This window comes from Myotis brandtii, unplaced genomic scaffold (genome assembly GCF_000412655.1).
Source record: "Myotis brandtii unplaced genomic scaffold, ASM41265v1 scaffold589, whole genome shotgun sequence".
NCBI classification, from domain to species: domain Eukaryota; kingdom Metazoa; phylum Chordata; class Mammalia; order Chiroptera; family Vespertilionidae; genus Myotis; species Myotis brandtii.
The window spans coordinates 195842-210353 of NW_005370220.1; the positions used below are offsets into that span (position 1 = coordinate 195842).

Below are 14512 nucleotides of genomic sequence, written 5' to 3' on the forward strand. Positions count from 1 at the left end.
CCTGGGCCAGAGGCATCAGGCCTGGGCGGGGGGCAGAACCAGTGATCGGGGGGAAATGAGGGTCCTCTGCCCAGGCCTGACACCTCTGGCAGAGACATCAGGCCTGGGCAAGGGGCCAATCCTCCGATTGGAGGGTGATGGGGGTCAACGCCTGAGGGCTCCCAGTATGTGAGAGGGGGCAGGCTGGGCTGAGGGACACTCCCCGCCACCCACCCAGTGCACGAATTTCGTGCACCGGGCCCCTAGTTCAGTCATAAAGTCAGGAGAGCAATGCCTATTTGGATAGAGAGCCAGAGAGAAAACAGACAGACAAAAAGCCTGTCTTTTGTGTCATTACACCAAACAAAGCAGATTTGCAAGCATCTCATTAAAGGGAAGGTGATCCTGAAATGTTTTCAGGAGGAATAAAATTGGTAAATTAACTTTTTGTGTTACTAATGCAAGTTTAATATTATTGGTATTTCTTAATTTTGTGCTGCTTTATTGTTTTGTACTTTCAGAAATTTAAAAAAGTATAATGACATCAATAGGTTCACTAGGAACTTATATCCACTATGCTATATTCCCACTAAGATTGAGCCTCTTTAATTACAGATCAGTGTCTATGGAGGTTTTCATAAATCTAACCCTGTAGAAAAAGGATTTCTCCTTTTTTGCTGGGTGATCTTCATATTACAGTGAACATGTCTTTAGTTTCTTATTTTCAGTGTTTTCACTTTTTAATAGATAACCTAGTGTTTTCCATTCATTTTTTTAACCCAGAGAACCTCAGCTTACATCTTTCTATTAACAAAGTGGTTCTCAACCTTCTGGCCCTTTAAATACAGTTCCTCATGTTGTGACCCAACCATAAAATTATTTTCGTTGCTACTTCATAACTGTAATGTTGCTACTGTTATGAATTATAATGTAAATATCTGATATGCAGGATGGTCTTAGGCGACCCCTGTGAAAGGGTCGTTGGACTGCCAAAGGGGCCGCGACCCACAGGTTGAGAACCACTGTATTAACATCTTTACCTAATCAGAGAAGGTTGTTTCCGTGTGACACATACAACATCAATGTCCCACTGTCCCACTAATGACAGCGGAGGCAGAATGCATCTTGGTAATATAACATTTTTCATTCACATTGCTCGTGTGAAGTGTGAGCGTGTGCAGCAGTGCACACCTTTGATATCTAAAAGGCCATGTGTACATTTCCTTCTACGCTTCTCTCCCTGACTGTTACCATGAACAGCAGCAAGAATGGAAAATAAAGGGAGCCAGAGTTAAAACACTTCCACTGCCTGAGTGCATTCTGGTCCAAGGATTGCCATGACCTTGATCAGAATGGACTTCCTTACAACTTCCACAATGTCCCCTCACCTCTTCTCTCTAATATTGGGCTGCTCAGCTCCCAGCCTGATGGAGGGGAAAAGCAAGGACTTTGATAAACAAATTGGGCTTGAATCTCAACTCTGTCATTTGTTAGCTGTGTGAACCTGAGCAAATCACTACCTTTCTGCACTTGATTCTTTATCTATAAAATGTGGGCACAATGCCTGGCTCATTATAAGCACTCTGTAAATGATAGCCTTTATAAACAAACATTTGTCATTAAAAAGAAACTTCATAGAATTTCCAGGATTTTCTTTTTGCCATTATTATTCAGTGATTCAAAGGTGATTCAAAAGGTGATACAATGTAATAGTTACTAGAATGGACTTTGGAGTCAAATCTCAACCAATACCACTTACTGGCTATGTCTAACATTGAGTAAGTTAACCTTTCTGTACAAAAATAAGGCTATAACCTACCTTACAATGTTGCTTTCAATTATACATGAATTATTTTTTTCAAATTTTAAGTGTACAGTTTAGTAGTGTTTAAATACATTTATATTATTGTGCAACCATCACTACCATCCACCTCCATAATTCTTTTCATCTTGTAAAATTGAAACTCTATACCCATTAAACAACCCCTGGCAACCACCATTCTACTTTCTGTCTCTAAATGTTTAATAAGTATCTCATATTAACTAGAATCATACAGCATTTATCTTGTTGTGTCTGGCTTATTTCATTTAGCATAAGTCCTCAAGATTCATCCATGTTTTAGCATATGTCAGAATTTCCTTTTTAAGGCTGAACAATATTTTAAAATGTATTATGAATCATATTTTGCTTATCCGTTCATCCATCAATGGATACTTGGGTTACTTTTGTATCCTAACTATTTTGAATAATGCTGTTATAAACATGGGTATTCAAGTATCTCTTCCAGACCCTGCTTTCAATTCCAACATGAATTATATCTGAGTGCCTACTAGTTGCCAAGACATAGTGTTTGTACCTTTGGACTAAATGTGACAATATGCAAAGTACTCCTAACAGTGTCTGGGTTTAAAGTAAAAACTTAACAGGTGGTTCAGATCTCATTCCTGAAATGAGAGCATTGGTTATTCTTTGTGTGTTTGAATGTTCCTATTTGAGTATTGTTGCTTCTACAACATGAATGAGAAGTACAAGGAAGATGAAATACACAGTATTTTCTGAATGTACCCAAGCCCATTCTGATCCTCTGCTGTCCTTTTTCCAGCGTCACTGCAAAGATAAAAGCCATTGAAGCAAAGCTGAAAATGATGGCAGAAAATCCCGATGCCGAGTACCCAGCAGCACCTGTTTATTCCTACTTTAAGCCACCAGATAAAAAAAGGACTACTCCTTATTCTAGAACAGCATGGAAATCTCGAAGATGATGGTTATGAATCACTGTAGCAGCAAAAGCAAATTGGTCTCCACACCTGAAACCCTCTGCCTTTGTACTTTGTAGATGTGACTGGTACTCCCCAGCAGAGCATAATCCCATGTTAGAGTTTGGTAAAATGACATTTTTGGCTGTTCCTATGGATGTTTCTACCCTGAAGTATGTGTGGAATTGAGCATCATCCAGAATAAATAGGATTCTTTCCAAAATTGTGATTTGAACACTGGGATGCTCTAGTTGGCTGGTTTGTTTGGATTTGTAACTCCAGAAACACTATATAGTGTGCCAGAGAGAAAGGCAAACAAAAAATGTTATTATTTAAATCAGGAAACTAAATTTATTATCGTCTGTCTTAAAAAAAAAATAGGGCATTTTTCTGGGCTCAAGTGTCTTTACAACATAAAAGAGACAGGGAGGGAATTGGGAGATTTTGAATCATGTTGAGAATTGTTGTTCTAGAATTTACTATGGAAATCCCTCCAAGTGGACTAAAAAGGAAAAGTTCTTGGCAAAAGGGAGCTGGTTCTTTGAGCAAATGTTGTGGTAATCTGCTTAAGAATTATGCTTTTTGTTTCAAAATCCCAATTAGCAAAATATGCCATATATCTTAAAATTGTTTGCATCAACAAAACTATAGAATCAAATTTAGCATATTGTACCACAACAGAAGTTCTCTTTGGAAATCCAGCTTTTATTCTATAGTGATCATCATTTTTTTAATCTAAATAATCCTGCCTTCTATAATACAAATCTGGTTATTAACATGGGGCTTTTAAAATGCACTTATTGCATGAGATTGTTTTTATGGCATGAGAATGTTCTATTTGGAATTGTATCATGATCAATCTAAATAGACAACAAAATTTATTTGAAAACCTGAATGTTTCTATATTGATCTCTGTCAAACATTATTTATTAATAATTGCCTAGGGGTCTAGTAGAAGAAATTGGATTGCCTGTGTGGGGTGAGGTGGGGACATGCAGTGGACACAGTGGAGCAGGCACTACTCTGGCACCAAGATGGTAATGACCTCATGTTTTATGTGGTTTTTAAAGGCTTGAAAGACTGCATGACTTATAACAATAGGGAGAGAAAAATAAATCATGTTTATTTGGTAGTGTGGTTAGGTAGTGTGTTTTTCTCAGTGGTGTGGTCATCCTGGTGCCAGGTGGACAGACTGTGTCATTGGGCAGCACCGTTGTCTCTTCACCAGATAAATCATTATTTCACCTTAGGGTGCCATTCTTAGTGATTACAGACTTTTTACCATTGTCATTCATAGCAAGAGGAAACTTTCACTATAGGAACTTAAGTCTTCCTATGAGCATAAGTGAATTTAAGACACTTAAACCAAATCGTCAGCATAGTGGGGTTTCAGAATTCACAGAGCTGGTTCAGGGAAGTTCTTACCACCTTTCCCAAGGTAAATCTTTCTAGATATCTTTAGGTATTAAATACTTTCTGCATTCATTAGCTCTGTCTATGATGCACGTAACTCTCCTTCCATTTGGGGGATAGTTTACAGAGATGGGAAAATCATCTCCCAGTTTTCTGGTGACTTCTTAGAGTATAGAATTCACTATTTTATCCTTAAGTCCTCAAAGGGTTGTGGTGATGTAGAACTCACTTAATGCAAAATAGTCTTCTATTTTTAATAGGAACTTAGAAAATACTTAACTTTGAATTATCTAGAGCTGTTTCCTTTAGAAACCAGAATTATTTATTTGTATTTAAAGCAATGTTTATTATTTGTACCAATTCTTACTCCTCTGTGAATAAATGGAAGACAGTGTCTGTGCAGTTGTGTCATCTCTCATCTGTTTTCTGGAATAAAGACTGCAGCTCTCTGGTAGGCTTGTTTTGCCTCAGAACTCGGGCCAGTGTGTCAGGGAGAGGTAGGGGTTGGGTGGGGGTTGCTGTATCTAAGAGCCTTCTCTGCAGAAGGCTGGCTAGAGGCGCCCTCAGAGACAGTTCTCTCCACCTTTATACCTGCCTAATTCTGTTCTTAGACATGAGAAAAAAGACTAGCTGTTCTCACTGCAAATGTATTTAAAAAGAAATTGTTATTGGAAGTCCCTGAAAGCATCATACTGTGGCTAATCCCTTTTTCAAAGTAGAAGTTTCAAAAGAAGAAATGTGTGTGTCATAAATGTGCTGGAAGCAGTTTAGTGAAAGGTTTGTAAAATACAAGTGCTATCTGTACTTCAAAATTATTTGTTGGCTTACTGTTTTGCTAAAATCACATCACTTAATAATTTTGATTTATATAAGAGTGAATAATTGAGGGAAATATTTAGATGAAATGTGAACTATCTTAATCTCGGCTCCTATTTTATCAAGTGTAAAATGTAACCCTAACCGGTTGATTTTCTGTAATTGGCATGTCCGTTTTGGGGCAGAGGATCACATAATGAAAGATTTTTCAAATCATGTCAAAAATCAGCAGCTAAAGTTTTTTAAAACCAAATATCTTAGAGCCCTGTTGTTTACTATTAAGGTAGGTATAGTTAATTTTTGAGTCGGCAAATATATCTCATTTGTAATATTACTATGTAAAAGAACAGGATCAATTCTTGCTCATAAATTAACTGTCAACTACTGGTATGTAATCATGTTCCTAAAATAGGACTTCTCCCATCATTTTTATTCTTGATTTTTCTTTTTCTCTCCTGCTTCTATCTAGTCCTGTAAACTCTACCTTCAAAATACGTCTTGAATCCAACCACTTGTCCCCATCTCCAACGCTACCATTCTCCATCAAGCCATTGTCATCTCTCACCTGGATCATTGCAGTAACCTTCCTATCATCCTGCCTCCACCAGTGCCACCTCTGAGTCAGTTTTCTACACATTACCAAAGCAATCCTTTAAAATCTGAGCATGTCATTCCCTTCTCAATGGCTTTCCATCACACCTGGAATAAACTCCAAAGACCTACAAGGCCTAAATGGCCTGTCTGACCATGGAGCCCTCTGCTATTCCTCTTGTGCACTGTGCTCCAGTCCCATTGGCCTTGTTGGAGTTCCTATCACAAGGCCTTCACATTAGCTGTTCCTCAGAGCCCACTGCTCATTTGTCAATGTGTCTGTGCAAATATCAATGATCAAGAGGCCACCTGACCTCCCTTTCTTAACTCAGCCCTGTTACTCCCCAATCCTTTTTCCCTTCTTTATTTTCTGAATAATACTTACCATTACCCAATTTTTTCAATTGCAGTTGACATTTAATATTATTTTTATTAATTTTAGGTATATAGCATAGTAGACATTTATATAATTTAAGAAGTGATCCCCCTAAAGTAAGTACCCACATGGCACCATACATAGTCATTACAGTATTACTGACTATATTTCCTAGGCTGTGCTTGACATCCTCGTGGCTACTTTGTAACTACCAATTGTGCTTCTTACTCCCTTCACCTTTTTCACCCAAGCTCCCACTCTAAATTTTTTCATTAAAATGTAAATTCCATGTTAGCAGGAACTTTTATTCACTGTTACTAGTATATCCCCAACATTTTAAAAAATATTTTTATATGTTTTTATTTATTTCAGAGAGAGGGAGAGATAGAAACATCAATGATGAAGATCATCAATTGGCAGCCTCCTCCACGCCCCACATTGGGGATGGAGCCTGCAACCCGGGCCTGTGCCCTGACTGGAATTCAAACCATGACCTGGTTCATGGGTCGATGCTCAACCACTGAACAACACCAGCCAGGCATATATCCCCAACATTTAAAACAATGCCTGGTATGTAATAGCTGCTCAAATATTTGTTGATGAAAAGTCAGAATCATGCTACTTGAGAGCTGAAGGGCCTTGAAAGGCTATCCCATGTAATCTCATCATCCAGATGGAAAAAAGAAACCCAGAGAGACAAAGTGAGTTGGCCGGGATCACATAGTTCATGGGCAAGCATTAGTTAGAACCCAGGCCTGCAAACACCTACCTAGTCTTGGGGTCATTGGGTCAGCAAACGCCTGCGCCCTCTGTATAACCCACAAGGTTATGGCTTTTACATTAAATGATTGAGGAAAGAGTCAAGAATACTATTTTATGACACATGAGAATTACATGAACTTCAAATTTCAGTGTCCATAAATAAATTGTTTTGGAGCACAGCCATGTCCATCATTTGTGTATTTTCTATGGCAATTTTCCCACTGCAATAAGAGTTGAGTAGCGCAACAAAGACTATCGCTCACAAAGCCTAAAATATGTGCCATCTGGCCCTTTACAGAAAAAGTTTGCCGAGCCCTTCCCTGAACTATATTTTATTAGTGGAAATGTCTTTCTAAATTTTTGTGGTATTGAAGGTTCTGGTGTTAATGGCACAGAATCAAATCAACACAGGTGAAGGAATGGTGTGCAATGAGCACCGTCAGTTCCTCATCACCTTTCTGATCCCTTATACGTCTTTTGAAATAGAGAGCTGGCTATCCAAGCCTAGAAGCATCACTGTACTGGAAAACACTATGCAAGTGCAGACTAAATCCCATCATCTGTATGAGGAACTAAGACCCAAAGAGCTTTGGTGTCAGAGGTGCCTGAGTTTGACTTCTAGCCCCAGCTGTGTGAACAGATTAGTCAAGACTTAGTTCAAGTGACAAAAACCCTACTCCAACTTCCTTATGGTAAGAAACTTATTGGCTCATGTAACTGAAAAGTCCAGGTGTTCAAATGATATGGTCAGGAATCTTGTCTATCTCTTGATTGTGTTTTCCTCTGGGTCAGTTTCATTCTCAGACAGGCTCTCCTTAGTGGTCTCTGGAGAGAGACTTGAATCCTAGGTTTAAAAAAAAAAAAAAAAGGTCTGTCAGAATTTATCCCAGAACATGGTGCTGTACCTTCCTTCTTGTGCATTCAGTCTTACTTGGCTAGGATTACTGATTATATAGAATGCCATTTTATTTTTGCTATGTCCTATGACCTTTCTAAGCTAGAAATAGAATTGAAAATTTAGCCTTAAAAATAAAACCAAGTAAGTTTTCCTCTTCTGGCATTGACAAGCTTTCTGATAGGTACCTCATCCAAAGGAAAGTGACTGATTCTTCAAACATGTACTGAGCATCTGCCATGTGCCAGAGGTGGAGGGTGCAGGGTGGAGGATGCTGAGGTGTGGTCCCTGTGCCAGGGGCCAGGATAAAGGGAAGATTCAGGAGCTGCAAAAGCACAGAAGATGGGCACCTAACCAAACCAGAAACGGAGATGAGGCCATATATACATGATTTCCCAGAGGCAACAACACCTGAGCTGAGCGCCGAAGGATGTTGAAGCACAAGCCAGGCAAAAGGGTTAAGAAAAGTGCTAGAGGAAGAACAAAACCCAGGGAAGTAAGTGAACTAATCAGGAGAGGAGCTAAGACACTTCCGAATACTTAGACACAAGATAAGCCAGGGGGCTGAGGACTTCTATCATCTGCCCAAATATGTATTCTCCCCTAACCACAGGGAAGTGCTCGTCTACCCAAACACGATGCAATCTCCCAGCTCCCTATGTCCCTGTGCAAGACTTTCCTTCTACCTGGAAAGTCCCTTCTGCACACCTCCGTGTATCTAACAGACATCTTCCCATCATCCTCAGTCCCCCCACGCAGTTAATAACCTTTCTGCGTCTTAAATACCTGATTCTGGTTTAGTGCTTATTACTACATATATGCTTTATCATTTAAAAATGTTTTCTACTGAAAATGAGATGAGCCTCAGGGACAAGTTACTTTCCCGTGAAATCAGAAAGCAAACGAGCCAACCCTCTTCTGTACGCGGAGTTAGTCCTGCATGCTGTCAAATCCCAGCTCCCATGGCTTCACCAGCCATCCCTCCACTGAGGTCTCTGCAGTTCCTGTCTCAGCTCCAGCCTCTCTTCTTTAAAATATATTTTTTTTTATTGATTTCAGAGGGGAAGGGACAGGGAGAGAGAAAAACATCAATGATAAGAGAGAATCATTGATCAGCTGCCTCCTGCATGCCCCCTATTGGGGGATCGAGCCTGCAACCCAGGCATGTGCCCTTGACCAGAATCGAACCTGGGACTCTTCAGTCTGCAGGCCAACGCTCTATTCACTGAGCCAAATCAGCTAGGGCTCCAGCCTCTCTTCTGAGCTACAGACCTGTATATCCAGTTCACCCCTGGGCACCTCCACCTGAGTATTACCCAGGTACCTTGAACCCAAACTGAGCTCATTATTCCCCCTTGAGCCCCTCCCCAACTCTACTGTGTTCTGTGTCTTTGGGGACAACATATGGAGAAAAATAAATTAGAAACCTGGAGTTATCTTTGACATTTTCTGCTCCCCCACGCCCACACCCAGTCTCCTAAATAATGAACTTTATATATTAACATTATAGGTGTTGTTATATAGAATCATATATTACATATATTGTACATAATATATGTATTAGTGTTATATACCATATAGGATTCTATATTAAGTAGAACTTCATTTAATATGCAAAGATTATTTAGGAGGCTGTTGTATTATAGGTCATATATATATATATGTATATATATATGGCTATAAATGTATTTAATATATGACCATATATAACAATAAAGTAATATACAATAATTAAGTTTTCATTATATTCCTCTTTCCATTCTTGTCTCTGCAGCTGCCTCATCCGCTCTCTCCAAGGTTATTGCAATATCTTCAGGACTCAATGAAGGACTGGTCGACGGCTTAGGCCATCTTTCCAAACCCCCAATTTGACCATATCATCTTCCTGCTTAAGAGCCTTGGATGGCCCCTCATCATTTATATTTTGAAGTTGAAATTCCTTATCATGCTATACAAGGTTATTCTAATCTAGCCTATTTTTAAGCCTTTTCTACACTCTGCTGGGAAAAGATTAGTATGAGGGACTTACTTCAAATAGCGTGGTCAGGGCAGAATTCTCTGAGGAAGGAATATTTAGCCCCATAAAGGACTCCCCCCTTAGCTACTGTCTCCTGTGCCTTTTTTACACTCTCTTCTTACAGATGACAATGGCACTGAGTGACTGAGTGCTTACTGGATGCCAGGCCAGTACCAAGGTTTTAGCTTAGAGATGTGCCTTGGTCTCTTAGAATCATCACAGCATTTGTGAATGGGTTCTCTGTTGATGACTACTTGTGGTTGAGGTAACTAAGGCTCATAGAGTTTGTCACTCACCTGAGGTCCCACAAGCAGTGTGTAATAAAGTCAGGCATCGACTCAGGCAGGCACCTGCCTCCAGACCAGGATCCCTAAGCACCATCATGCCAAGCTGCCTCTGCAGAGACAGAAGGCTGCTTCCTTGAACTGTTGGCTCATACACCCAGAGCTTTGAAGATGGCTCCAGACTCAACTCAGCACTCAGCCCTCCACAGTCTGGCTCCTACCTACCTCTGAGTCTCATCTCCCGACATTGCCCCAGACAGAACACCACTAACTGTGCACCCACTCGCCTTTCTGAGCCAACTCTCTTCAGGCTGGCCTGCCTCACACTTACTCATCCCTGAGGACTTCACTGAAAGGTCATCTGCTCTAGGACGCCTTTCCTGATACCTACCTGTAAGCCAGGTTAAATGCCCCTCCTCGTCGTCCTCCAGCACCTGTGTCACTGCGCTGCAAATGCTGGCTCTCTTCCCTCCCGGTAGACTGCGCTCCTCATGGACAGGGACCAGGATGACACACTCTGCATTTCCCCTGCCCAGCCTGGAGCCTGGTTCAGAGTAAGTCCTTCATAAATGCCCGCTGACATTCATTTCCACAGTGAATGTCAGAATGGGAAGGGGACTTTGGGTGACTATAGCTGCTCCTATTTGCAATATACTTTCAAGTCCAAAAAGCCCTTTCACACGGACTATCTCATTTACTCCTCCGCGGTGCTTGATCTTATCCCCAAAGTTTAGGAAACTCAGGTTCAGATAAGTGACTTTTCCAAGTTCACCCAGCCAGGATGTGGCTGAGCTGGGGTTTGACCTCAGGTCTCTCTGACTCCAAGGCTAGAGCTCCCTCCATCGCTTTCCCACTCATCGGATTCAAGCAACACACACATTTTAGCGAAGAGGACACAGAGGCCAGGAGAGGTAAATTTCTTGCCCAGGGTCATGCAGTGCTAAGCCCATTCCATGCTCTTTCCTCTAGTCAAACAGGAAATGCCCAGGAAGGTGACAAGGTGAAGATAGGGTCCTGAGTGGGGAGGGGTGTCCGCCCATGTCCCACTGCCCCCTTCCCATTTGTCACAACCTGAATGTTTAAATTTTGTATTTAGTATTTACTCTGAAAATGGCTTTCATCTGATTTCCCCCTTGCTCACCAATTTAGCTGTCAGAGTAAATAAATGTGAAGCAGGGTCTCCAGCCTCCCCCAGCTCACATTACCTTCCTAGAATTACTCCCCGGCAGGGCGGAACCGCTGCTGGGGGCGATCCCACAGAATTACCCAGTTACTAATGAAGCCTCTTTTCAAACCCAAACCAAGGACCTGGACTCAGGTGGAGGAGGGTAGCAAAATCCACCCCGTCCTGTTTAGGGACCAGAAGAAGGATTGAGGTGAGAATTAGGTGACATTGTTCACATAGGGTGCTGATGACATTGCCTATGTAGACTACTTATAACAGTTTACAACGGAAGGTGCTTTTGCAGGAATAGAGGCAACACTTTAAAGATATTAGTTTCTAATAGATGGTTCATTGTCACCACAATCCAGAGAGGTAAGTGTTGTTATCCCCATTTTGCATGTAGGGAAACGGAAGCTCAGAGAAGCGAAAGGACTTGCCCAGTCTCCTGTAGGAAGAAGTCAAATGTCCTGATGGGAGGTATTACATTTGCTAATCCTGATTTTGCCAAGGGCACTCCTGTCTGGACTCTCTTTCCTGCTGCAGCCAGGCATTGTTGGAAGAGAGTTTTCTCTTCCAAAGTAATTTCATTTTTATCTTCTTTGAAGTCAGGCAAGCCCTGGGTTGCAATAATGGTTCTGCAGCTTCCTCAGGCAAGTTATTCAGGATAATATTTGATCATTTGGTTGATTTATGCCTTGCCTTCCTCCATAAAATATTTGAAGTGGCATCCAGTAGAATAACAACTGGACAACACAGCTAGTCCATACTGTAATGATAGCTAATATTTATTTGTTGCTCTCGGCATGCCAAGGATGATTCTGAGCCTTTTTTTTTTAACATGCAGTATTTGCTTCATTTTTACAAACATAAGAAGTGAAGTCTGTTATCATTCCCCACTTTCGGCATGCCAAGGATGATTCTGAGCCTTTTTTTAAAAAAAACATGCAGTATTTGCTTCATTTTCACAAACATAAGAAGTGAAGTCTGTTATCATTCCCCACTTTACAGACGAGAAAACTGAGACTGAAGAGTGGCTGAATCACTTATCCAGGCTTACCCCAGTAATAAGGGGCAGTGCCAAGATGGGCACCATGGCAGTCTGGCTCCAGAGTCCTTGTGCTTCACTGCTGAGTTTAATGCCTCTTAGTCCAGTTTTGATTTTCTGAGCATCTAATCAGAATTCAGGAGCAAAACTGAATAGTAAGTAAGCGTTTTGGGTTCTGGAGTCTGAGTGCTAGCGCTTGAAATTAAGCTCCTATAAGCTTGTTTTCTCAACTATAAAATAGGTATAATAATATAACATTCTTTGGGGTTCCCGAAAGAGAAATGCAGGTAAAACAGTACTTGGCACATAAATGCTCAACAGCCCGACCGGCGTGGCTCAGAGGTTGAGCATTGACCTATGAACCAGGAGGTCACTGTTCGATTCCTGGTCAGGGCACATGCCCCGGTCAATGCTCTCTCATCATTGATGTTTCTATCTCTCTCTCCCTCTCCCTGCCTCTCTGAAATCAATTAAAATATATTTAAAAATAAAAAAATAAATGATCCACAAACGGTAGTTATTACTATTACCATTCAGAGGGTGCATGCTTCCCATTCCTTCTCACAGAAGTGCCACAGCTTGTTTGTCCAGCCCCTGGGTCTTTGCAGTCATCTCTCTTTTCATACTTCCTTTTCTCCCCTGAATCCACCCAAAGTTCATCTGCCTCTAGTTTTAGCTCAAGCCTCCTCCACACCTGTTGCCTGAGGAGTTTTGCAAAGCCAGTACCATCCTCCTGGTCTTCTCCTTTCCTGGAGTCCTTCTGCACTCACACATCTGGCAGACGTGCAGGTCTGTATAATGTTCAATGACCTCCCGCTTTCCCCAGCCACCCAGAAAGGGAGGAAGAGAAGGAGATAAAGGTCATCCTATCATTATTCTCATTTTGCAGATGAGAAAAGAAGCTTAGCCCATAAGTGGTGAGACCAGGAGTCATATCCAGGTCTCCTGACAAATATTGTTGTTGTTTTTTAATGTGATTGTGCACATCCGAGTGTGTGTGTGTTTGCAGAGAGTGGACATGGTCATGTATACAGCCTGGAATTCTAGTATAAGCTCTGATGTCAGACGAATCTGCTGTTGAGTTCTTAGTTCTGGCCATTAGCCATGTGACACCATTTTGGACCTGTCACATGCTCTCTCTGAGCCTCAGTTTCTCATCAGTAAAGTCAGTACAATAAGATACACTATCTCATAAGGTTATTGTTAAAAGAAAATGAAACCATGATTATAAAATGCCAAGCCTGTCACAGATTAAAGTATCCAGGAGCAGTAACTGGGCTTATTATGTGCAAAATAGATTATCTGAGGGGGGCTAGGTTGTTTGTGATTATTTGGATGTTTGAGGGTGCATGTGTATGTGTGTGCACACAGGTGTGTAAATGCACACACCTCACCAGCTTTCACGTTGCAATTGTGCTTTTCGTGTAAAAGATTAGGGTTTAGAGAGAAACTTTTAACTCTGAATTCCTGTCTGAGAGCAATAAATGACTGGAATGCAGGGGTACAGAGGGTGGGAGACACCATTGGCTGGGGTTGGGGCTGTTTCTGTGTACCTTGGTGCCTGGAAAGGAACAGATATTTGTATCTTTCGGAGTTGTTGCTGTGCAGATACCCTTGTCTGCCCTTGTCCGTTAGGAAGTGCCTGTGTGTGTGCATGACTGAGACTGTGACTACGGGAATCCTGTGTCTGCGGAGGTGTGGCGCTGTTTCTGTCTGTAAGTGGTTATTTCGCCACCTGTAGGGATGTGTGTGCATGTCTGTGGGTGTCTGAGTAGAGGACAGGAGGTTTTACATGTGTTTGAAGCACTGTGGGAGTCTGTGCTCCCCTGAGTATGAATGTGTGTACAAGTGTAAGGACACTTGTGTGGGGTGTTTACATTTGTAAATGAGGGTAACTAAGGAGGTAGCGGTGAGTGATGGCACGGAGGTGCGGCGTCCTCACGTCCATAGGGCTGGGTCTAAGTCTGAGTGTGCACGTTTGTTTTTTAGAAGAGTCTGTATACTTACACGTGTCTCTCTGGGGTCAGTTTGTGTGTGGAGAAGGGGGCTGAGGCTGTGAGTGTTCACCTGTGTGTGTATGTTGTAGGGTGTTCGTTGTGTGAGGTTCTGTCTTTGAGAGTCGGTGTCTGTGTGTCCTCTCTCAATGCCCGGGCCCCCCCTGCCTTTCCCTCCTCTCCATCAGCAGAACCATGGAGAAGGCGAGAGGGGCATTAGGCTGGATGGCTCAGCACCTCCCGAAGGGAAGGGACAAGTCCCAAGCAATCCCTCCCCGGAGAATTCAGGGGAACACCTTCCCTCCAAGAACCCTTTCCCCACCCGGCCAAATCCCGTTCAGGTGTCTGTGCAGGTGTGTGGGGGCAGTGGACGCCTGTACTCCTGTAAATGAGGTGAAGGGCGGTCACTTGCCTCCGC

At 41.9% G+C, this 14512-nt stretch overlaps 1 protein-coding gene across 1 annotated transcript in view; it reads left to right on the top strand.

Annotated features, from left to right (window-relative positions):
- The window catches only part of RBM18 (RNA binding motif protein 18), a 22748-nt gene extending 18197 nt beyond the window's left edge, over positions 1-4551 (top strand). The window contains exon 6 of the mRNA XM_005879188.2: positions 2583-4551. Within this exon, the coding sequence (XP_005879250.1) occupies positions 2583-2742 (160 nt within the window). The 3' untranslated portion in view covers positions 2743-4551. The remainder of the gene's footprint in view (positions 1-2582) is intronic.
- Positions 4552-14512: the final 9961 nt, after the last annotated feature.